The sequence below is a fragment of the Bubalus bubalis genome, chromosome 15, assembly GCF_019923935.1.
Source record: "Bubalus bubalis isolate 160015118507 breed Murrah chromosome 15, NDDB_SH_1, whole genome shotgun sequence".
Lineage (NCBI taxonomy): Eukaryota > Metazoa > Chordata > Mammalia > Artiodactyla > Bovidae > Bubalus > Bubalus bubalis.
Window position 1 is genome coordinate 34974431 of NC_059171.1, and position 25036 is coordinate 34999466.

Here is a 25036-nt window from a genome sequence, read left to right on the forward strand (position 1 = left end):
TGAGAAAGCAAATCAATCTCCTTTCCTTCTCATTTCTAATAATTAGTCTATGAGTTCAAATCTGGCTTTAGAGTCAGAAGAAAGAGATGGTGTCAGTAAAGGAATTCAATGGCTACTGACAGAAAATCATTTGGAATTTGAATTGTATTGAAATTGAGCTAATTTTCTTAAAACATTGCTCTCTTTGTGTTAATTCTGTCTTCAAAATTCTCCAGTGGCTCACCTTAGCCGTTTCAGTCCTTCACAACCTTTTCCCCATCACGGCAAGAGCAGGAAATTTTCCTGAGCACAGAGATAAACTGACAAGTATCCTTGCAGCAGAAAGAGGCTGACTCCAGGGCTTTCTCTGTGTTAAGCTCTACTTGACTGCCCCGAGTGAAAAGAGATCAATGCATTGGAAAACTCTGGCATCCTGGACAAAGTGAAGAATTCTACTTTGGCTTTCAAGTTATTCCACCATCTGGCTGCCAAACTATCAATCTTCTACTTTTACTACTTCCCTATATGACGTTTCTTCTGTTTCAGCTATTTATTCATTCTATGCAAAATAATCATTGCACTTTAAGGTCTCTGTAACCTTTGCTTATGCTTATTTATTTTATTGTTGGTTTTTTTTTTTAATGTCATTTCTTTTTTTTTTATTTTATTTTATTTTTAAACTTTGCATATGGAAAAGCCCTCTCATTCTCTCTACTCGTCAAAACCCTGACCATCATTCAAGACCCCAACTCACAGCTCACCGCCTTTCTAAAACCATTTTTGACCAAGTCAGAGGAAACAAGTAGTGTTATTAGATGACTTTTGGGAATCCGGAAGGTCCTCCTGCAGGATGTGGGTCTGAACAAAGCCCTGAAGGATGAGTAGGAATTGAAAGGTGGCAAAGAGGGAGATGAGAAGGGCCTTTCACATTCAGGGGCTTGCATGTGGCCCAGGAGATCATAAATATCAGCTTCACCTGGAAAGATTTTGAGTGGGTAGGTCAGCATCAGGACAAGAAATCTGTATTCTTACAAAGCAAGTCAAGTGATTCTGATGTGTAGCTATATTTGGGTGCCCCTGTTTGCACTGGACTGGCATTACCTGTCCAACAAGGTTTTCTCATACTTACTGTCCTGGTGGCAGCTCTGGTCCTTCTGGCCCCAGCACTGCAAGTTCACCGGCCAGTGGGATGTGAGATGCCAAGCTGGATAAATCAGGGTCTCTCGGTCTTTATACAAGGAGATTTGGGAAAAAGCTCTCTCGTTTTCCTTTAAAACACTATGCTGAAATGATATAAACTCAGAGACCCACTTTTTTTTTTTTTTTTTTGCTGAAAGGGAGAAAGTTTGTCTTCAGCAGAAAAATAAAAACCAATAAATTGGAGCCAGAGCAGAGCCCCAATAAGATTTTTTGAACCTTACGGTTAGGCTGTACCTGATCCAATCCCACCCAGATTTATTCTGTTATTTGAGCCAATAAACGATCACTTTGCTGTTTGAAGTAGTTTGCATTGGGTGTTTATGTTAACAACTGAGAGAACCTGAGGCAGTGGTACGCGGTACAACATGGTTAGTGGAGAATGAAACTAGAATGGTGGTTGAGGGTTCCAGAAGTCTGAGTAGCCTGGCTGAGGAATCTGGATTTATTCTGGAGGCCTTGGGGAGTAACTGACATTTAAAACAGGAGAGAACAAGGTCATAGAGCTGTGTTTAGAGAAAGAACTGGCCACAGGGTACAGAGCAGATAGGAAGAAGGAATTAAAGGAGGCCACAAGCATCAGCGTGTCCACTGCGAATGGGCCTCTGAACCTACTGAATTGGAATACTTTCTGATTGCTGGTGAAAGGTCCTAATTGTAGAAAGGCCATTAAGCAGGGTTATACTGTAAATGTTAATATGCACCTGTATTTAAGAAGACAGATATACAGACACAGAGACCCCACAGAAGTAAGCTCACGTATGGCCATTTCTGGAAGAAAATGAGAGTGGCCAGGAAAAGACATCCTGAGGTAGGGCTGTTAAGAGTTAAGCAAGGATGGAGGAAGCACTAGCTTGCTGGACAGGAATAGAGAGCTGGCAGCAGGCTGGGGAAGATGGGAAGTATCTCAGAGGCAGAAAAAATTCTCTCTTAGTAAGAGAAGCCAAAGCTGGGTGGTGTGACAACCACAAGCTTGATTAATAAGGGTACCTGTTTTGTACTAGAGCCAGAGTGTCTTAGTGGCTTAGGTTACTTATATTTTTTGAGGTTCCTGGTACTAAAAATTTAAGAAAATGTGCCAAAGCAAACTGTGATGTGTGTGACATACTTTTAAAACAATGACATCATGAATTTCTGACATAACATTATATATAGGGTAATAATGCTACTCATAAACAATTTTTAAAATATGACTTAACAACATATACTGGGAGTAGTCTAGTTCTAGGACACAAGACTGCAATTGTCAGATGAACACTCAGTTCTCTCCATCCTGTCAGCATGCCTCTGCTCTTCATGAAGAACATCACGAGTGCGTGACATGAACTCTCCAGATCTGAGGTGAATATGAGACCCAGACCCAACATCTCCCCTGCTTGTCTAAGGTCGTTTCCACCCACCAGGCCCTAGAAGAGTCTGTTTCCAGGACGCAGTCCTTAACGCCTCTCCTACATTGCTCTCTCTCAGTGCCTCGCTCTCTACACTGTGTCAAGTACTCCAGGAATATGACTGTTGCTGCCTCGCTTCATGCCTGTATTGCAATTCCCTTTGGCTATTCCTGCTGTGTCTTAACCTTCAGCTTCTCTTGGCTCCGAGTCATCCTCCCTATTACTGGCAAAGATCTCCTGCTTAAATACAGACCTGAGCATGGCATAACCTTGCCTCAAAATCATAGAAAGATCCCTCTCCCCCACGGGATAACATTCAAGTCCTTTAGTGTGATGTGTGACACCTCACAATGGGCCCAAGCCACCCTTCCTGTCTCGTTGCCCATTATTCCTCCAACACTCCACCCCTCCTGGTGTTGTTGTTCAGCTGCTAGGTCGTGTCTGACTCTCTGTGACCACATAGACTGCAGCATGCCTGGCTCCTCTGTCCTCCACTATCTCCTGGAGTGTGCTCAAATTCATGTCCATTGAGTCAGTAAAGCTATCCAACCATCTTATCCTCTGCCACCCACTTCTCCCTTTGCCTTCAATCTTTCCCACCATCAGGGTCTTTTCCAATGAGTCAACTCTTTGCATCAGGTAGCCAAAGTACTGGAGCTTCAGTTTCAGCACCAGTCCTTCCAATGAATATTCAGGGTTGATTTCCTTTAAGATTGACTGGTTTGATCTCCTTGCAGTCTCTCAAGGGACCACTCAAGAGTCTTCTCCAGGACAACAATTGGAAAGCATCAATTCTTCAGCACTTAGCCTTCTTCACGGTCCAATTCTCACATCTGTACATGACTACTGGGAAAACCTTAGCTTTGACCACATGGACCTTTGTTGGCAAAGTTTCACCCCTTTTACTTTTCAACGAAGGTGCCCTGTTCTTTCAATTCTCTCTGTTTTTGTTCCGGCTCTTATCGCTTCCTGAAAAACACTTCCTTTCTAGTTAGTTCTTACTCATCCCTTCTGTGGAAAGTTCTTCAGGGCTCCCAGTGACAGTGGCTTTCTGATCCCTTTGCTCATGTCGCCTGTCTTCTGGACAGTGAGCATCAAACGATGAGATCACTGCAGAGAGGGCCTGTGCTTCGTTTCACTTTGTTTATCTTTGTACACTCTGCCCCTGCACTGTGCACCATAAGGGCTCCGTACATCCAGGCGGGATGATTCAATTAATTGTCAATAATATCCCCACGCTTTCAGAAGCAAATGCCAGTTCAGCCAAGCTGACCTCTTAAAAACAATTTACTCCATAAGACTCAGAATGAGGGCCCACAGTTTTCTGGACTGTTATTATAAGAAGCTCAGATGGTTGTAAAATGGTTCTCAGTTCCTGGGTCTCCATACAAACATGCTTCTTCCAAAGTAAGTCCTTTTTCTTTCCCGGGTGCCTCCTGACTTGGCTGAGTCTGTGGAAGAACTCCTATAAGATGTCATTTCCTTGACTGAAGCTACGATTTTAGCCCAGCATACAGAATCATCACCATCACTCATTGCTAAGATTGTAGCATGCTGCTTATCTGCATGTAGTCATTCCTCTGGGAAGAAATAATGCATTATTAACACAGCTTTATTATCAGGCCCAAGTTTGGCAGACAGAGCAACATTAGAGGATAATTGGAAGGACAACTGATTTGTTAGCAAAATGTTGCTTTTTGGCTAATGAATCATTCCGATTTTTGCCCTGACGGCTCAGTAACAAGCTTGAAGATGATTTTGCTTCAGACCATTAAACTTTGACAAACCAGTTATTAACTACAGCTAGAGCCAGCAATCTGTGGGGATTACTGCAATTATGAACCTTATATGTAATTTTTTAAAATCATTAGTTGAGACAAGGTGAGTCTGATGATGGAGGGGCTGATGACTGACAGACTCCACCACTTTGCAATACACAGGGCGATAAACAGCTTCGGGAGGACTAATCCATCAGCAGAAGCGCTTTGCTGGGAAGATGGAACAAGAGCAATAAAAGTTATCGCACTCAAGCAACAAGCCCTGTTTGAGAAAAGACAAAGCTGCTCTTTGACTTCTGTTTTAGAGGTTGGAGGTCTTTTCTCAATGGAGAACTAAACGGGAGTGCAGGGAACAAACCAAACAGACAACAAGGCGGGTCTCCTATGGTCTGGGTTCCCTTCCTATGCTTTACTGGATTGCTGCTGCATTCAAGATGATCATACCAAGTGAAATAAGTCTGAGAAAGTGAAATATCATATGATATTATTTACACATGGAATCTAAAAACATGATACAAATGAACCTATTTACAAAACAGAAACAGTCTTGCAGACACAGAAGATAAACTTATGGCTACCAAGGGGGAAGGTGTGTGTGTCAGTTGCTCAGCCGTGTCTGACTCCTTGAGACGCCATGGGCTGTAGCCTGCCAAACTCCTCTGTCATGGGATTTTCCAGGCAAGAATACTGGAATGGGCTGCCATTTCCTTCTCCAGGAGATGTTCCTGACCCAGGGATTGAACCTGAGTCTCTTGTGTTGCAGGCAGACGCTTTACTGTCTGAGCCACCAGGAAGCCAGGGGGAGATAAATTAGGAGTTTGGGATTAATATAAACACACTACTATATATAGGATAGATGATCAATAAGGACCTACTGTATGGCACAGGGAACTCTACTCAATATTCCATAATAATCTATATGGGGAAAGAATCTGAAAAAGAATAGGTATATGTATGTGAACAACTAAGTCATTTTGCTGCACACTTGAAACTAACACAATATTGTAAATCAACTATGTTCCAATATAGAATAAACATTTGTTAAAAGGATCTCATTGGCAGGTGCCTGTCTTTTCTTCTTACTCCTCCCCAATATTCATTTCAAGCCCAGGTGGTTAAGATAAACTAATGGAGCAGAAGGAAGTAGTGAAGACTACGGTAAAATTACACATCAAACAATAACACATCAGTGGGCCGGACTGTGTCATCCGGTTTACAGACAAAGTCCAGGCCCTCAGTCTGGAGACCCTTTCAATCCAGCCTGCACCTCTCCAGTGTCATCCTATTATACTTCCCTTTTTGAATCCTTTTGCCCCAATCTAACTGGAATGTTCTTCAAATGTGCCCCACTTTCTAATCTCTGTACTTTAGCTCTCCCAGGAATGGCCTCTCTTGTGCAATTCATTTCTACATGTTCAAATTCTACTCACCCTCTCCGTCTCAGTTTCCTTACTTGTCAAAACAACGTAGATTATATCCAAGTTAAGACCCTTTCTCGTCTTCAGTTCTGTGAGTCTGAGGCGTTTTCACCAAACTGTGGTTAGTACACATATGATCTGGTGGCACCGTGGGGCCCTAACCCATTTCCTATTCTGTATCCCCCTAGGTGGGCACTTTGCTGGGAGTCTTGCTGTCATCACGGATGCTGCCCATCTCTTAATTGACCTGACCAGTTTCCTGCTCAGTCTCTTCTCCTTGTGGTTGTCATCAAAGCCCCCCTCCAAGCAGCTAACCTTTGGATGGCGCCGAGCAGGTATAGTTCATCAACTGAGCATCGAGGCAGAGTAATGCTGCAGAGTCCAATCAAGGACAAAAATGGAAGGGGTGAAGCAAAGCTTTGTTTGAAAATCCCTTAGAGGCACACCTCTGGTGCACAGAGTGAAATAGACATGCATATGGGGCTGTGTGCTCTCAGTGCTAACGCCACTAATAGCCAGATTCATGGCGGCTACCTCTGCACCGATGGGGCAACAGGAACACGCGCGTCATTTTAGCAGCCACCTCAGCCCAAGAATCTCAGTGTGTGGTAACAGCCACGATGTTATTCATTAAACGACTTGGCATCTGGGAGAGAGGGTGGGGTGAAGCTTCTGACATTTTGCAAAATCAAGCACAGAGAGCCTAGAGAGTTGGAAAGACTGAAGAACTTCCCATAGAGGGGTTGGGAATAGAATATGGACTTTCCAGTTCACATGGCATTTAGCCATTCAGTGGATGGCTCAGCTGGATATCTTGTTTAAACAACCATCAACAACCATAAGAAAAGGAGAAGGAAGAGGAGGAAGAGGGGAGGAAAGTTTACTTTTCATCTCTTCCTAGAGCTGGGTCTTTGATGGGTGGTGGCTTGCTCTTGTCTAGGAAGGGGACCAGGCATGATGAGGCTTTACAGTCTGGCAAATTTTTACTGTGGCTCATTTTTACAGTCCACCCATCTCTTCAACACATACTGCCTCTCTACTTCTCCTCCTTTGTATTATTTCTTATGTCAGAGGAATAAGAGGAGCTTCTGGATGAATGTAAAAATCATTTATACTAAGAGTTACAACTCCATATTTTCACACCAGTTGAGAAGATCAACGTGAAAGAGACCTGAGGGCAGGGCTTTGGCCAACATGCTAACACAGACAGCCTTCACTAAAAGGTGCCACTAGACGCAGACCACAGGTTGTAGCCTGATGATTATGAACTGTGGTTTTTCACGCTTAGAATGATAGAAAGTTCTAATTTCATGAGATGAGATGGTTGAGTGCCATTTCTGACGGAAAGGACATGAAGTTGAGCAATCTCCGGGAGATGGTGAGGGACAGAGAAGCCTGGCATGCTGCAGTCCACGGGGTTGCAAAGAGTTGGACATGATTTGGTTTGACTGAACAATAACAACAATTTCATGCCAAATAATTTATCATCAGAGGTGTTTTGCACTGTCTTTCCTTTAACATTCAGAGAAAGAGAGGGAGAGGGAGAATTGAGGAAATAAACATCAATAAAAGGACTTGGTGACATTGTGAGTTAAAGATGCTCTTCAGTCCCTAATAGGGCTACATTTGGCAAACATGTACCTTTGACTGAGTACCCATCATTGATCCTCATAAATTTTTACATGTATTTTACCCTTTCTGATACCATTGGTCAAAGCTGTTTTGTAAACACAGGGAGGACTCAGAATTTAGATTGCTACTTGAACTTTCTCCTCCTGGCCACGGAGGTCAGTGAGAACTGACACTCCAGAAGGCCAGGGCTGCTCAACAGAACTCTCTGTTTCAAGAGAAATGTTGTACAATAGATAGTACACTATGGCCATGGAGCAACTTAAATGTGGCTAGTGCTAGTGAAAAACTGGATATTTAATTTTACTTTAAATTTAAACAGCCACATTGGATCGATGGCTACCATATTAGGCAGCACCTAATGGCACCCCACTCCAGTACTCTTACCTGGAAAATCCCATGGATGGAGGAGCCTGGTGGGCCGCAGGCCATGGGGTCGCTAAGAGTTGGACAAGACTCAGCGACTTCACTTTCACTTTTCACATTCTTGCATTGGAGAAGGAAATGGCAACCCACTCCAGTGTTCTTGCCTGGAGAATCCCAGGGACGGGGGAGCCTGGTGGGCTGTCGTCTATGGGGTCGCACAGCATCGGACATGACTGAAGTGACTTAGCAGCAGCAGCCACAGACATATAGGTGAAAATCAACTAGTACATCAAACATATAATTTCATGGATAACTTTGTTTAGGAAGAAGGTAAGTATAAAAAATGAGTTTAGGTAAAGATAATGTTAATACATGCACCCAATGTTCATAGCAACAATATTTTAATTTCCACGATATAGAAGTAACCTAAAGTGTCCATCAACAGATGAGGTGATAAAGATAAGATGGGCGCACGTGCGCGCACACGCACACACACACACACAATGGAATACTACTTAGCCATAATAAAAGCGGAAATTTGCCATTTGCATCAACATGGATGGACAGGGAGGACATTCTACTAAGTGAAATAAACCAGACAGAGAATGAAAAATACTATATGATGCCACTTATATGTGGAATCTAAAAAATAAAACAAAGTAGGGGAGAAGGAAGGAGGAGGAGCATGATAGGGATAGGAGATTAAGAGGTACAAGCTGTTATACATTAAATAAGCTACAAGGATATACTATACAGCACAGGGAATCTACCCAACATTTTGCAATAACTATAAATGGAATATAACTTTAAAAAATTTTGAATCACTATCTCATACACCTGAAATTTAATATAACTTTGTCCATCAACCATACCTCAATAAAAGAGTAGAGTGCTAAGTTGCCAATGAGACAGGGGGCATGTGGATATAGCAAAAATCATAAATTGTGTATGTAAATAACTGAAGTCTGGGAAATGAAATGTTACATTACTCTACTTAAAAGGGGGGAGGGTCAAAATTATGGGATGTGGCTGACCACTGACTCACAGAGTGAGAGTTCCAGAAAAACATCTATTTCTGCTTTATTGACTATGCCAAAGCCTTTGACTGTGTGGATCACAATAAACTGTGGAAAATTCTTCAAGAGATGGGAATACCAGACCACCTGATCTGCCTCTTGAGAAATTTGCATGCAGGTCAGGAAGCAACAGTGAGAACTGGACATGGAACAACAGACTGGTTCCAAATAGGAAAAGGAGTAGGTCAAGGCTGTATATTGTCACCCTGTTTATTTAACTTATATGCAGAGTACATCATGAGAAACACTGGACTGGAAGAAGCACCAGCTGGAATCAAGATTGCCGGGAGAAATATCAATAACCTCAGATATGCAGATGACACCACCCTTATGGCAGAAAGTGAAGAGGAACTAAAAAGCCTCTTGATGAAAGTGAAAGTGGAGAGTGAAAAAGTTGGCTTAAAGCTCAACATTCAGAAAATGAAGATCATGGCATCCGGTCCCATCACTTCATGGGAAATAGATGGGGAAACAGTGGAAACAGTGTCAGACTTTATTTTTCTGGGCTCCAAAATCACTACAGATGGTGACTGCAGCCATGAAATTAAAAGACGCTTACTCCTTGGCAGGAAAGTTATGACCAATCTAGATAGCATATTGAAAAGCAGAGACATTACTTTGCCAACAAAGGTCCGTCTAGTCAAGGCTATGGTTTTTCCTGTGGTCATGTATGGATGTGAGAGTTGGACTGTGAAGAAGGCTGAGTGCCAAAGAATTGATGCTTTTGAACTGTGGTGTTGGAGAAGATGATTGAGAGTCCCTTGGACTGCAAGGAGATCCAACCAGTCCATTCTGAAGGAGATCAGCCCTGGGATTTCTTTGGAAGGAATGATGCTAAAGCTGAAACTCCAGTACTTTGGCCACCTCATGAGAAGAGTTGACTCAATGGAAAAGACTCTGATGCTGGGAGGGATTGGGGGCAGGAGGAGAAGGGGATGACAGAGGATGGGATGGCTGGATGGCATCGCTGACTCGATGGACGTGAGTCTGGGAGAACTCCGGGAGTTCACCGGAGACAGGGAGGCCTGGCGTGCTGCGATTCATGGGGTCGCAAAGAGTCGGACACAACTGAGCGACTGAACTGAACTGAACTGTAGGGTTTTAGAACTGATCTAAAAGGTTGAGTGAAAAGATCAAGGTGAGGCTTAAGGAGCTTCTAAGTAAGCAAGCATGCTTTGCTCAGTGGAAAGCTTGAACACTGTCTTATCTTTAAATAGTCATGCAAATGCCTTTATTCTGATACTTTTCTTCCTTACTCTTGCCCATAATATGCATTTAGAGTGTTGACATACCTTGGAGTTTGCCTCTGTATTTATAGTATGTTGGGTTGGCAAATGAAACTCATTTTCATTAAGCCTCTGAAACCTTCCCTTTTTACTATTTTACAGCGCTGGCAAGTTGTAAATGTTTTATGGCAGAATTAAGAGTTTCTAAACACATTTTACCCTTTGTGTCTCATTATTTCATCTCTTAATAACTTTCAATCATTTTAGCACCTGTTTAAATTAAAATCCCTCAGGAAAACAGCAAGGGCAGGCAGCAATTAATATGCTTTAAAATTTTGCTGAAAATTACTTAGTAATATGGAGCATAATGAACTAGTATTTTATGAATGCAACAAGAAAGTGTCTCATCTTAGTACTAAAATTCATCCACACTTCTGCTTTGTAAATGACTAAGGGAAGTACTGTGGGGCCTCTTTTCTTTGGTGGGGAGGTGGAGCATTAATGTCTTATGAGTCCTGGGGAGATTAAGGTGGTTCTCGGATTCTTTGTGCATGGGTGTCTCTGTGCTTGTATCCCTAGAGATCCTTGGGCCCTGCTATCCATCCTGTGCATCTGGGTGGTGACAGGTGTGCTGGTGCACCTGGCATGTGAACGCCTGCTGTACCCCAATTACCAGATCCAGGCGACTCTGATGATCATCGTTTCGAGCTGTGCAGTGGCAGCCAACATTATGTAAGTAGCCCTGCACTCTGCCCATGAAGCTTATCAGGACAGAGATTTGTGGGGGTTTTGTTGTTGTTATTGCTTGTTTCCAATTCCTCCACTAGTGAGGATGGTAGAGACCTGACAGAGTGGTCAAATGGCTCTACGACCGAAGAGCAGGCTGCTTGTGCTAGTTAACATGCATTTTAATCTTCTCTTCTAAAGCTACCATCTTGAATGCTTCCTGTGTGCCAGAGACTGCTAAGATCTTTTGATTTACATTATCAAGCTCAATGTTCACAACACAAATACTTTACAGATTAGGAAATTGAAGCTCAGTAAGGTTAAATAAATTTCCAATGAGGTAGTGCAGAGGAGGATTTGAAAACAGATCCACCAAACCCAGAATTGAGCTTCTAGCCATTCTACTCTCTCACACAAACAGTGTGAGAGTTCCACGTGGGATGTGACGTACCCCTCTCCTGTTTTTGCTACATGAACACATTATGGGTTCCCAGAGACCTGGGTTGGAAAGGATCATAAATTTGTTTACTTCAGCCCCTTTTTACTTTTGAATTCCCTTTTGCAATATTCCCATAAAATGGTCATTGAGTGAAGAGTGAAGTTGCTCTGTTGTGTCCGACTCTTTGCGACCCCATGGACTGTAGCCCACCAGGCTCCTCCATCCATGGGATTCTCCAGGCAAAAGTACTGGAGTGGATTGCCATTTCCTTCTCCAGGGGATCTTCCCAACCCAGGGTTCGAACCCAGGTCTCCTGCATTGCAGGCAGACACTTTAACCTCTGAGCCACCAGGGAAGCCCAAATGGTCATTAGTTTTATATATATTTTAACAGAATAACAGGGAATTTATTTCTCTCAAGAGCAACCTATATTATCTTTGCATCATTATGACTGCATGAAAATTCTTCCTTAAACTGAGTTAGCTAAATTCTCTCTTTAGTTTCCATCTATTGGTTCATTCTCTTATCCAGGCAGTCTTGAATCATTCTCATAGGACATCTGATCATTGCCATATTGGTCTGGTCTTCTTAGATGAACTGTTTGATTACTCATGACAATGGGGCATTGAGGCCAGGACTTTGACCCTTTTTGGTTGATTTTATCTTTCCTATTTGATAGTCTGATTTGGGGTAACCTTACTTAAAACTCTGTTATCTATCTATCTACCTATCTACCTACCTACCTACCTACCATCTATGGTAGACACAATAACGACCCCTCAGGGGTTTCCACATTGTAACCCTTGGAACTCCTGAATATGTCAATTTACATGGTAAGAGAAACTTTGCAAATGTGGTTAAGGATGGATCTTGAGATGGGACGATTATCCTGGATTATCCAGACAGGCTCAACATAACCATAAAAATCCTTATAAGAGGGAAGCATAAGGTCAGAGGGGAAAGAAGATGGTGCATTGCTGACTTTGAAGATGGAGGAAAGGGCCTGAAGTCAATGAACAGAAGTGACCTCTAGAGGCTGGAAAAGGTAAGAAAATGAATTCCCCCTGGAACCTCCAGAAGGAATGCGGTCCTGCCCACTTTCTGACCTCCAGACCTATAAGATAATACATTTATGTTGTTCTAAGCCACAAAGGCTTTGTGGTAATTTGTTATGGCAGCAACAGGAAACCCAGATACCATCTATGTATCACCTGTCTTGCAATGTAACATAATATATGCAATCAGGTAGGTTCACGCATAAAAGTGAAGAAGACAGTGAGAGTAGAGTGGCATTTTAAACAGTTTTTTTTTTTTTTTTTTTTTTTTAAGAGAGGGTATAAAGGAGTCCCTGGAATTAGAGGACAATCTGAGCATGCATACTTTGAATAAGCTCCTCTAGGTACTCTCATATCCTGACCTTGTACCTGCTTCAGTTCCTTACTTCTTAGTTTGGGACCCATTGCTCAAAATCTTTAAGATTAACAATCAGAAGAGTGGTATTTGATCTGCTGTCACTGATGAGATCCCTAATTCCACCCAGTTCACTTGAAAATGCATTTCACATTGGCAGTGGGATAAAAAGTATGGAGAGATCAATACAAGTCTATCACTCCTGCTGCTGCTGCTGCTGCTGTTAAGTCGCTTCAGTCGTGTCCTAGGAGACAAATAAGCCAGGCCACATGTCCTGCTGACTGTCATCATCTTTGCATAATAAGAACAATATGTCCCCAGGACAGCAGTAACAATAAAAATATTAATAATTTCCCAAGAGTCGTTGTCATATAGGATGTGTCCATGCTGCCTAAAGATGAAAATGCACCAGTTAACTACCACATAAACCTGGCACCTTGATGACTGAGGCTGACTTTCTGAACAGATACCATCCACATCTTCTTTTTACTGCAACTGCTTTCAAACTCTGAGCCTAACATTGCAGGTGATTTTCATACTTACAAAGACCAAGGAATTGAAAAGCACTGACTTCCCTGCACAAGGAGGTAATTTTTATGGATAAACACCCTGAGTGACTAAAACGTTTACTTAGAGAACTGGGATTACAGATTTCAAGTGCTAGATGCTGCATTGTCTGACTACAGAGATATATGAACCATAATTTGGGAATAAATCTATTCCTTGGGAGCCCAAAATCAGGGCAGAAAGTTCTAACAGAAGTTGCTAAGGGATTCTAGGATGAAGGTTATTGATAGAGCCTTAAGGCTAAGTTTTCTCTGCCTGAAACATTTCCTCCTCTCCTAGCCCATTTAACTCTAGTATAACCTTTCAAACCCAACTCAATTGCTTTGTCTGTCTAACTAAATCAGACTCCCTTGTTGTACTATCTGTAGCACCAGTTCTTAATAGGCTTAGTATAATTAGAATTTTCCATTTATGTGTGTCTTTTTAGAAGCTCCGCCATCTCCATCATACTTAAAGTTATAATGGGGAGGGGCCATGTCTGTTTTCACCATTATGCTCCAAGTACTTAACAGTGCCTGGCATATAAAATCCCTAAATAAGTTTTTTTTTTTTAATATAAAATGAGTAAAAGAATGAATGACAATGGAATGAGCATACATGGCAGGCCTAGAAAATGCCAGGCATACATGGCTGTCTGAAGAACTTTAAATGGTAGCTTCTAATAGAAGGTGAATTTCTGCTCAAACACTAACAATATAAAACCTTTTAGATTATGTAATGGTCAAATCTTGATGAATAGAAGTCACTCTGCTTTGTGACGATGGCCTGAGATTTAATAGACACTTTACCTGCAAACAGACTGGGGTATGTGGCACTGAAAAATTATTTTTTTTACACCTTTGTTCCAAAATGCTCAGAAAGTGTTTCTTGGCAAAACGTTAAGAGATATTACTCCTAAAGTTGTAGATAAACAGAATTGGGTACATAATTTAGAAAGCCTACCACTAATCTCTTGGAATTGGATTAGAGACGTTAAATTTTGCAATATGTTATACAAACATAAAACATTTATATACATGAATATATTGCAGTTTTGATAAATAGCTACATATTTACACAAGCACATTACTCTCATCATTGGCCATTAGGGAGTGATTCACATTTCAAGTTCTAGTGGAAATGAATAAAATCTAGTAAAATAAAAGTTTAAAAAATTCAACCTTGATGAAATTCACTGCTTATTTTGTTGTGTTGCTTTCTGCTGCTTTTTGCATTTGAAACCAGCACATTTAATTAAGCTCCCACCAAAGCTCACCTTTAAGTCTAGCTCCGTGGACCCTTGATAAATGATATTTCCCCACCTCATTGTTAAATACTTGGCATTTACCTAACAGATGTAACTCTCTAGTTTTAAAATGAAACACAGTAGCATTAACTGGGCTTCCCTGGTAGCTCAGCTGGTAAAGAATCTGCCTGCAATGCAGTAGACCCCAGTTTGATTCCTGGGTCAGAAGATCTCTGGAGAAGGGATAGGCTACCCACTCTAGTATTCCTGGGCTTCCCTGGTGGCTCGGATGGTAAAGAATCTGCCTGCAATGTGAGAGACCTGGGTTCGATCCTTGGGTTGGAAAGATCTCCAGGAGGACATGGCAACCCACTCCAGTATTCTTATCTGGAGAATCCCCATGGACAGAGGAGCCTGGCAGTGTACAGTCCATGGGGTCACAAAGAGTCGGACATGACTGAGCAACTAAGCGCAGCACAGCATTAATTAGAAAGAGAAAACTGATGTGAATCTTCAATGTCTGTCCTTGTGTGAAAATGTTTAAATTCTGTGATACCCCTGTGTTCAAAATTACTCCAAAATAGTCCATTATAAAGCAGCAATGTTTCAATCCATTGCCATTTTGGATAACACAGGCTGTTGTCAACATGATACTGCAAAGATTTTTAAGGGTTAATCTCATGTGTGCCAAGAACATTGTTTTTTCTTTCAGACTAAGTGTGATTTTACGCCAGAAATGCCCTGCCCACAATCACAAAGAAGTGCAAGCCAATGCCAGTGTCAGAGCTGCTTTTGTACATACCCTTGGAGATCTATTTCAGAGCATTGGTGTGTTAACCAGCACGCTTATTATCTACTTTAAGGTGAGTATATCGGAGTCAACTCACTGTTCCAGTGACTTTATAGATTAGGTGGTACATGATCTGGCCCTCCATTATTACTTTAAATGGGGATGGACTGCCGATTTGCCTACACAAATTACTTTACAAGGTGTAAACAAACAAAACATTCAAAGCTTGAAACCTTAGATTTTCCAAATTCATAAGAGCTATGTCTTTAACTATACGGCTGCCAGTCTTTTAAGAAAGCAGTTCTTTTGTCCTGGGGTTAAGGTGGACAGCAACCGGACCATGAAAAACTTAGGGTTCTTAGGTTACAAGCAACAGAAAAGGTCTCTAGCTCACTTAAGCAAAACATAGATTCACTGACTGAAATTTATTAGAGGTACTCCTCTAAGAAAGCAAGGTAGAAATAAGGGAAACTTTTGGTATTCAGATGTCAGAAACTATCCAACTTCTATCCCAGGCACCATGCTGAAATGAATGTACATGTGTGTGCATGCTCACTCAGTGGTGTCCAGCTCTTTGCAACTCTATGAACTGTAGCCCACCAGGCTCCTCAGTCCATAGGATTTTCCAGGCAAGAATACTAGAGTGGGTTGCCATTTCCTCCTCCAGTGGATCTTTCCAACCCAGGGATCAAATCCACATCTCCTGCATTTGCAGGTGAATTCTTTACTACTGAACCACTTGGGAAGCCTGAAATGAATGTGATTCAGCTAATTTTTTTTCCTCTTCTTGTCACTCTGCTGAAAATTCATGTTTCCGGGAAATGGAACCCAATTGATGTAGATTGGGTCTTGTATCTGTTGCTTGGCTGGGGAGGGTAGAGCCGTTGACTGACTCTTCCACAATGGGAGGGAGAGAACTTCTTTCCCAAAAGAACTGAGTTAATGGAAACCTGGAGTAGATCTGGGTGAGCCTCTGACCCTAAACAAATATTCACTATAGCTCTCTGTTTGGTAATTACAAGAACTAGAAGAGGTGGGTGAGGCCAGAGGTACAGGCAGGCAGGTAATGGAGGAGAGGGACATTTATCTCTGTCCATTTGCATCATGACTCTCCATTTAGCAGGGACTCTATTGTTTTACTAAAAAACTAAAACATGTGAACAAAAATTACAAAGACATGTCTGAATTCAACTGAGGAAATCCTCACTGAAAGCTTTAAGCTTAAGGCAAAATTGTTCAAGTTGTACAGGTGAGTAGAGTTTGAGAGTACTCTTATCAAGGTCCCCCTGGCCGAGTTTTTTAGAAGTAATGGGGCACAGAGTTTTCTGTGGCACAGAACTTCATCAAGGGCAGAATAGCAAATGTTTCACCCTGAGGCCAAGGGCTCCAGTGGTGAGAGGGCGTGAGAATGAGGCCTCAGTGTATACTTTTTGGACTGTATCAAAGATGCCTACCTTGAGTCTGTAACATACTTAAGAGAGAAAGATATAAACTGACCCAGTCTGCCAAGACCAAGCTCTGGCTGTACCTTGGTCACATGCAACCTCTGAGCAGATGATTCCCTTTCTTATCATAATTAAGGCTGAAAAGTCACTGAATGCTGTGCCCATGCGTGCATATTTTCATCCATCCTCTCTACTTCTATTAATTTGAGAGACATTAAACAAGGCCTTTTGAGGGAGCACTCAAGGATATCGCTCCTCTTCTTTTTGATCCTCATTTAAAAAAAAATTGGCAGCACTGGCTTTTCCTGATCTGAAAGAATAGCACTGAACATGTATACAACCATATGTAAAATAGAGTGCAAGTTCGATGCATGAAGCAGGGCACTCAAAGTCAGTGCACTGGGACAACCCAGAGGGATGGGGTGGGGAAGGAGGTGGGAGGAAGGTTCAGGAAGGGGGGACACATGTATACCTGAGGCTGATTCATGTTGATGTATGGCAAAAACCACCACAATACTGCAAAGTAATTAGCCTTCGATTAAAATAAATAAATTAATTTAAAAAATTTGGCAGCACTGGGTTTTCATTGCAGTGAGCAGGCTTTCTGTAGTTGTGCTGTGTGGGCTTAGTTGCTCCATGGCATGTGGGATCTTAGTTACCTGACCAGGGATCAAGCCTTAGTCCCCAACACTGGAAGGTAGCTTCTTTACCACTGGACCACTGGGAAAATCCCTCTCCTTCCCTCTTAAATTGTAAGGAGAACATGTCCTACGGTCTCCCTTTCTTTAGTCATTGAGAGTTGAAAGCTTAGAAGAAGGATTATGTCTTTAGGAAGCCTTGTCTCTGATTGGGATGGTAAGTGTCAGGAGGGTGAATGGGTGACAGGAAAGGAAGGAAGCGTGGGGCTTTACTTACTTTATCAATCAGACTTTCTGCAGGGGAGGCCTGGATTCAATGAACTGAAATTCCTTTTTTTTTCCCTAGCCAGAGTATAAGATGGCAGACCCGATCTGCACATTGATCTTCTCTGGCCTGGTTTTGGCCAGCACCGTCACTCTCTTAAAGGACTTCTCCATCTTACTCATGGAAGGTAGGAGTGATTTTCGTATTATTTCCAGCATGTGTGTTTTCTCTTCCCTATAACCACAAAAGGAAATGACCTCAAGGCATGCTCACTGTGAGCCTGCATTATAAGGAAAATGTAAACTTAGAAGGAATTTTTATGAATCCAAGTACTATGAGTTTTATTCATATGGGAATAAACAAAAAAGAATTGGCTTCTATTTCTTCTCTAGCAACTATCATATCATATGGCATAGTATAAAAGCAATATGTACAAATACTAGAGACAAACAGTGAGGGAGAAACAGCAAAATGATACATTTATTCCTAAATATATGGAAATTACCTAAGAAAGATTGTGTAACTCTTTTGGGCAGCATTATAACTACTATGATACTGAAAAGGTAAAATGCTTGTTAGACTAGGCCAGCAGTTCTCAGACATTAGTGGCATCAGAACCACTTGGAGGGGCTGTTAAAACAGACTGTGAGGCCCACCGGACAGTTCCTGAGACAGTAGGCCTGGATGGCATGGGGCCTGAGAAATCTGAATTTTAACAAGATGTTGATGCTACTGCCTTGGGGACCGTACTTTGAGAACCACTGGACTAGTGTTTTCATATCACTTTAGGGGTTCCTCCACGAGGGCACGGGGAGGGGTCCTTGGAAAATCCAATCACAGCTAGAGGTTTGCATCCTATCAAACATTCAGATGATCAAAAACACCCAGATGTTAGCTGAGCTGCTCTCTTCTGTCCAGCACACTGTGATAGAAGGTGGACACAGTCTCAGAGGGCAGCTGCCTTCGCAACAGTTCCTCCTTGCCTAGCTTAGCCTTCACTGCAGAGGACACATGAAGGCTTTTGTTCTCGGCCGGCACTGTAATCATTGGTAGGTGATGGTGCTGACCACAGCGAAACAGGAAATGGAGTCGAAAGTCCTTGTGTAACAAGTGAACGCCCTCGCTTGGCAGGGGACAGTGTATTTGTTTAGGTCCCAGATGATTCCACCTCCTGTTCTGGGGGCTGAGTGCCGAGCTGCAGCTGTTGCTGCTTTTACAGAAGCTATCGAAAAGAGACAAACGCATATACAATTTAGGATGACTATATTCAGTGTTCTCTCTCAGTACACCTCTTCTCTCATGATTATCTTTTTTTTTATGTAAGGAAAAGTGTAGCTAATTATTGAAAGTCCTATCAGATAGGCAGGTAACTCCTACATGGAATATACTTATTTTTAAATTAGGTTTTCAAATTAGGTTAGCATAAAATAATACTTGTACTTGATAAAATTTAAATATATATGTGTGTGTGTGCGTGTGTGTGCTTAGTTGCTCAGTCATGTCTGACTCTTTGCAACCTCATGGACTGTAGCCTGCCAGGCTTCTCTGTCCATGGAATTCTCCAGGCAGGAATACTGAAGAGGGTTTCCATGCCCTCCAGAGGATCTTCCCAACCCAGGAATCAAACCCAGATATCCCACATGGCAGGCTGATTCTTTACTGTCTAAGCCACCAGGGAAGCCCAAGAATACTGGAGTGGGTAACCTATCTGTTCTCCAGGGGATCTTCCCAACCCAGGAGTTGAATCAGGGTCTCCTGCATTGCAGGTGGATTCTTCACCAGCTGAGCTACAAGGGAAACCCATATTACACTGCTGCTGCTAAGTCGCTTCAGTCGTGTCCAACTCTGTGCAACCCCATAGACGGCCTCCTACCAGGCTCCTCTGTCCCTGGGATTCTCCAGGCAAGAACACTGGAGTGGGTTGCCATTTCCTTCTCCAATGCATGAAAGTGAAAAGTGAAAGTGAAGTTGCTCAGTCCTGTCCGACTCTGTGCGACCCCATGGACTGCAGACCACCAGGCTCCTCCGTCCATGGGATTTTCCAGGCAATAGGACTGGAGTGGTGTGCCATTGCCTTCTCTGATATTACACATATATATGTAAATGGAAAGGCATAAAATGATAAGACGTCTCCCCATTTTTTCACCTTTAAATTCTCAATCTTATTCTTCAAGCCTAACATCTACTAATAAGGTAAAAGGTGACATATATCTTTCCAAAAACATCTATGCATTTACACATATATGTATATGTAATAAAACACACACACACACACACACGTGTGTATGCTGTTGCTACTTAGTTGCTAAGTTGTGTCTCACTCTTTTGCAACCCCATCCCAATCAAGAGTACAGGAGTGGGTTACCATTCCCATCTCCAGGGAATCTTTCTGACCTAGGGATTGAACCTATGTCTCCTGCTTGACAGGCAGATTATTTACCACCAAGCCACCAGGGAAACCCTAAATATGTGTATACATATGTGTGTCTATATACATGAGTGTGTGTGTGTGTGTGTGTGTGTGTATAGTGTATGTGTATATGTCTTTTTTTCATACAAACAAGATTATACACGTATTTTGTTCTGCACCTTGTTTTTTTCAACTAGAAATCTTTCCATATTAGTAAACACATAGATAACCTCTTTCTTTTTCATGGGTACAAAGTATTCTATTGTTAGCATCCACTTGCTTATTGATGGACATCACAAATAATGCTTCAATTATATTCTTAGCACTTATATCTGTGGAATAATTCCTAGACATGTATTGCTGTTTCAGAAGTTATGGACCTTTTAAAATTTGATAGATACTGTCATTTCTACCAAACAGACCATATTAGTTTTTTCCCACCAAGTGTATGAGAGTGCTCATTTCTTCCCAACCTCACCATCACTGGATATTATCAAACTGTTGATTCTCCTCTAATCTGATAGGTGATTATATTATATCTTATTGATTGTATATGTGAATCTTTAATTATGAAACCTAGTGAGTGATTTTTCATATACGTATTAGCCTGGGTCATTATTTTTTTGAACACTAATTTGGGTATTTTTCTGGATGCATTAATATTTTTGCAGGCTCTCCATCAGAAAGAAAAAGGTTTCTAGGATGTGATGAACACTGAGGTCCATGGGAACATGTCCTCTTGCTTGTCAGTACTGTTTCATAGAGGAAAATAAATAGGAGTAGACTTGCATTCTCCATAAAAGTAAAGTGATAAAAGGAGGCAAGAGAAAAAAGAGGAGTGGGATCTTGACTTCATCTCAAGAGTCCCAGATGAATGACAGCAGAAGGTCAAAGGAAACTCTCCAGGGATGACACATTAGGCATAATTGTCACCTTTGTGTTACAATACCTGGGGTCTAGTGTTTACATAAGACTTCACACCTAGAGGAGGGATCTTAGAGTCTGGCATCCCACTTACCCATATGGCCTTACAAATTCTTCTTAACCCTTCTGACTCCCACTTTCTTCTCTAAACAGTTCTAACACTGATTAGATCTTTAAGTTTTATAACTATTAAATAAGATCATTACTAGAAAGTGCTTAGCACAAACCTTGGCCTATAGTAGCTTCTCAATAAAGGTGCTAATATTATTAATTATTTTATTATTGTGTAACATTTTCACCCATGACTATATGCACATTCTATGGCTAATCTGAGACAAGAATTTCTTTGTTTCTAGTACCCTGAGCTTTGTGGCGCTCATAGAGTAAAAAATCATGTTGACCAGCTGTTTGTTCTATGAAAAGATATAAAATGGGATAAAACTAAACTCAAACTGTACTGAATTTTAAGTTAGCTCCAAGGAGGGAATCCCTATAAGCAAGGTTCTTAAATCCTGAAAAAGGAGGGTTAAGGATTCCCTATTCCCTTTAAGAAAGTGGTTCTAAACTGGCAGCTCATTACAATCATCTGAGAAGCTTTTGAAAAATACTTATGCCCAGGCCCTAGACCCAGAGATCTTGATAGATCTTGACAGATTTAATAGAAGCTGGCTTTGATGTTTTTTTTTTAACATGTAGGCAAGCTTGAGAACCACTTCAAAGTAGTGGTGCCCAGTAGCTTGTAAATACTTGTACAATGGGTCTTTACTTTGGCTCTGTTAGAATCAACAAATGAGTTAAGAAAATGCTGATGCTGGTCTTATCCCCAGAAAATCTGATTTAATTGGTCTTGGGTGTAACCTGGTCATTGGGATTTCTTAAATCTCTGGTGACACTAATGTGCATCCAAGGTCAAGAGCCACTCTGAAAGCATATGGATTTCAGAGCCTCATCCAGAGATGTTTTCTTTAGGAGAATTTTAATGGAGCCAAGGCATATTTATTTACAACCAACACACCAGGTGTTTATGTTGTATGTATATAATTGAAGTGGAAGCTAAAAAATGTTCATCCTTAGAAAACTTTTCTACGGAATCCTCTTTGGATCATCTTTAGTTGACAGAGATTTACCTATCGCATCAGATGGCTTTACCACTGTGGTGCTAATTGAGTTGATTTTCAAAAAATTCTTATATCAACCTGATACTTTTTATGATTTTAACCAACCATTGACTAGGTTTTTCTCTCTGTAGCCAGCCAAAGCAAGCGCCTTTATATTTTCAAATCCTGTCATCTATGTGACAATCCTTGCAATGTTTGAAAATGATCATTCTACTTCCCTTCACCTTCCCATCTCCAGGTGGAGACACTCCAATTCCTTCAGCCCTAAAACATAGCTGACTGGCTGCCAAACTCCCCACCTTCATGCATGTCCCACACTATTCCTCTAGAAACAATGATGAGAGTCAAACTACTACATTCTGTGGCTTGAATAGTAAACCCTTAATAATGTACTTAAAATAATAGAAATTCTACAGACAGAATAATGAAAGGGTATTATAACATTAGGATCTCCTATTATCATAGTTCGCTAAGGGACTGGTTGGATAACTAACAATTGTATAGCAATAGAGTTTACAAAGGACAGATTTTTTCTGATATGTTTTCAGAGTCCCCAAAGGACTCTGTTAACTACATATTGCTTTTATTATACCTATTTTACTACAAATATTCTGAGGATTAGAGAAGTTCCAAGTGTTGGGTAAAATTCACAATAGTTGTGGTCAGAATGCCAACCTAAGATTATTCAATACCAAATCCCATGTGATTTCACTTTGCTTTCCAGATAATTACAAACGTAATTGGGGGAAATAATACACTCTGGAAGTGAAGGGTGATGACTGTCTTGATGGCTGCAGAGTAAAATCTGCAAATGCTCTTTGTGAACCTGTGGCTGATGGCAAAAACAGGTGAATCTGCTTTCATAAACATTTGAAAAGAGAAACCATAGATGGAGAGGGCAAGGTAGTATTTTAGTAAGGACTTTGCAGCCCCAATTAATCTTTGCACTGAGCCATATTTCATGAGATAACCCACTAACCCCGGCCTCCTGTTCTCTCCTCTTGGCAGGTGTGCCAAAGCACCTGAGCTACAATGGCGTGAAAGAGCTCACCTTAGCAGTGGATGGGGTGGTGTCTGCGCACAGTTTGCATGTCTGGTCGCTAACAATGAACCAAGTGATTCTCTCTGTTCACGTTGCTGCAGGCCAGTGAGTTTGTAAACATCCTGGACAAAAATTCAGTCATATCCTATAACGTCAATAATTTCCCTCCTCTTGGTAGAGCAGCCCTGAGTGTCTGTTGCATGCCATAACAATTGTAATGTGTTTTATGTGACCAAGGGCCTTTGAAACCCCCTTCCCCGTGCCAATGTCATCATGGCAACAGTGCTACTTAATGACCACCCTGGAGGTCAAAGGTAGAGGTTTAGAGAGTAGAATAAAAGGATAAAAAGCCACCCAAGCTTCCAGGTCTTAAATTCTGTTTGACTTGATGTCCTATTGGTTAAAGGAGTGGAATGAATTTAACAAGAAACCTTCACTGATTATCTTTAGTGTGTGAGATGTTTTACCCTAGCATCAAAGAGAGAAAGGTGAAGGAGACACAGGTCCCATCCTTAAGATTCCAAAAAGGTAAAAGATATACTAGTCAGAATTAATGATGGTTCCATTACTGGATGGTTAGCAATTCTGTAACCATGTGAGATAACTCTTGGGATGTGAGGTTTACCCTAAAAACTACTTTGTCAAGTAGAAGGTGATTTTGCTCATGATACATCCTAGGGCTGAGAAAATGGGCAATGGCTTGGGAGACAGCTCAGACCAAGAATGATATATTAGGCTGCTGAGAAATAACTCATGAAGTTACTTAGAGGCAGGATACAGGAAGAGTCATTGGAGGACTGTGCTTTCTCAGACATCCTCATCTCAGCTGAGAGGCTTGGGTCTGGCTGCAGGGAATTTACAGCCTCCCCTACACCAATATTTCACTGCAAATGGAAGGATCTAGTAAACACTCAGGTTACTATGGAGGGAACTTCACAGCCTCCTGATACCTTTTGGGAAAAGAGAAAAAGACAGCAGAGAGGGCTGCTGCTCTAAATGTTTCCTGGCTCTTGTCACCATCCTTGAGATAAATTGTGATTATCTATAAGGCTGAAAACTCAGAGAACCCAGGGAGCCAGTGAGCAGGGCTGTATAAGAAACAGTAGTTCTGACTTGGCTTTTTCATGGCTTATCTCCTCTGTCACACTCAGCCCCTAAGGACGCCAGACCCCAGAGAGGACTGTGGGCAGGAAGTTCCCATAGTAACAGGGCGCTTTGCAGCCGCGTCTGTATAAGTGTAGCTGATTGTCAGACCTATCATGGCTCCTTTCAAGTGCACTGCCCGGGCCCTACCCCAGCAGCAGAGACAAAGTACTTGAAGCCGGAGATGAGCCGTCGCCTGTGTGTGTGCAATCAGTGCCAATCTCTCTCAGTTCTTTATCAACAGCAGCCAGCCGGGAGAGCCAGGTGGTTCGGAGAGAAATTGAGAAAGTCCTCAGCAGTCGCTTTCCTGTGCACTCACTCACCATTCAGATGGAGCTGCCAGCCGACCAGGATCCCGCCTGCCTTTTATGCGAAGACCCTCAGGGCTAGCCAGTGGCTCTGCCAGCTCCCCAAGTTTGACAGGCCACTGCGTGCTGCTCCACAGTTTCTAAGAAACCAACAGAAGAAGTCTGAGAAACTCATGATACAGTATGATGCACACTGTAGCTCCATCCACCATAAATGAAAACGTGCTTAGATTCATCAGTCAATTGGATTCTCCATTCATGGGTAGCTGTGTTCATTCTAGAAATGTATGTATAGATTATTCTTGGCTGGGGCTGAAATAACAGCTGTTTGTAACCACAGGTAATAGAAAGTTCACCTCCCTTCAGTAATGCATCCCCAGGCTGAATGGGCAAAGCCAAACTCAGGAAGGAGTCTTACCAGGAATCAGTGGCAAGGAAAGAGTCACAAAAATTTTTCCAAAACATGAAAAGCAAAAGTAAGGAGAGCCGAATCAGGGGTCAAAGTGAATCTGGAGGTCCAGTATTCTTG

General features: G+C 41.8%; 1 protein-coding gene across 1 annotated transcript in view; it reads left to right on the forward strand.

The window, feature by feature from the left end:
- Positions 1-24589, forward strand: part of SLC30A8 (solute carrier family 30 member 8) — a 41808-nt gene extending 17219 nt beyond the window's left edge. The window contains exons 3-9 of the mRNA XM_045162757.1: positions 2644-2668; positions 5949-6126; positions 10637-10789; positions 15137-15287; positions 17644-17749; positions 23023-23161; positions 24331-24589. Of these exons, the coding sequence (XP_045018692.1) occupies positions 2644-2668; positions 5949-6126; positions 10637-10789; positions 15137-15287; positions 17644-17749; positions 23023-23161; positions 24331-24589 (1011 nt within the window). The remainder of the gene's footprint in view (positions 1-2643; positions 2669-5948; positions 6127-10636; positions 10790-15136; positions 15288-17643; positions 17750-23022; positions 23162-24330) is intronic.
- The last annotated feature ends 447 nt before the right edge of the window (positions 24590-25036 follow it).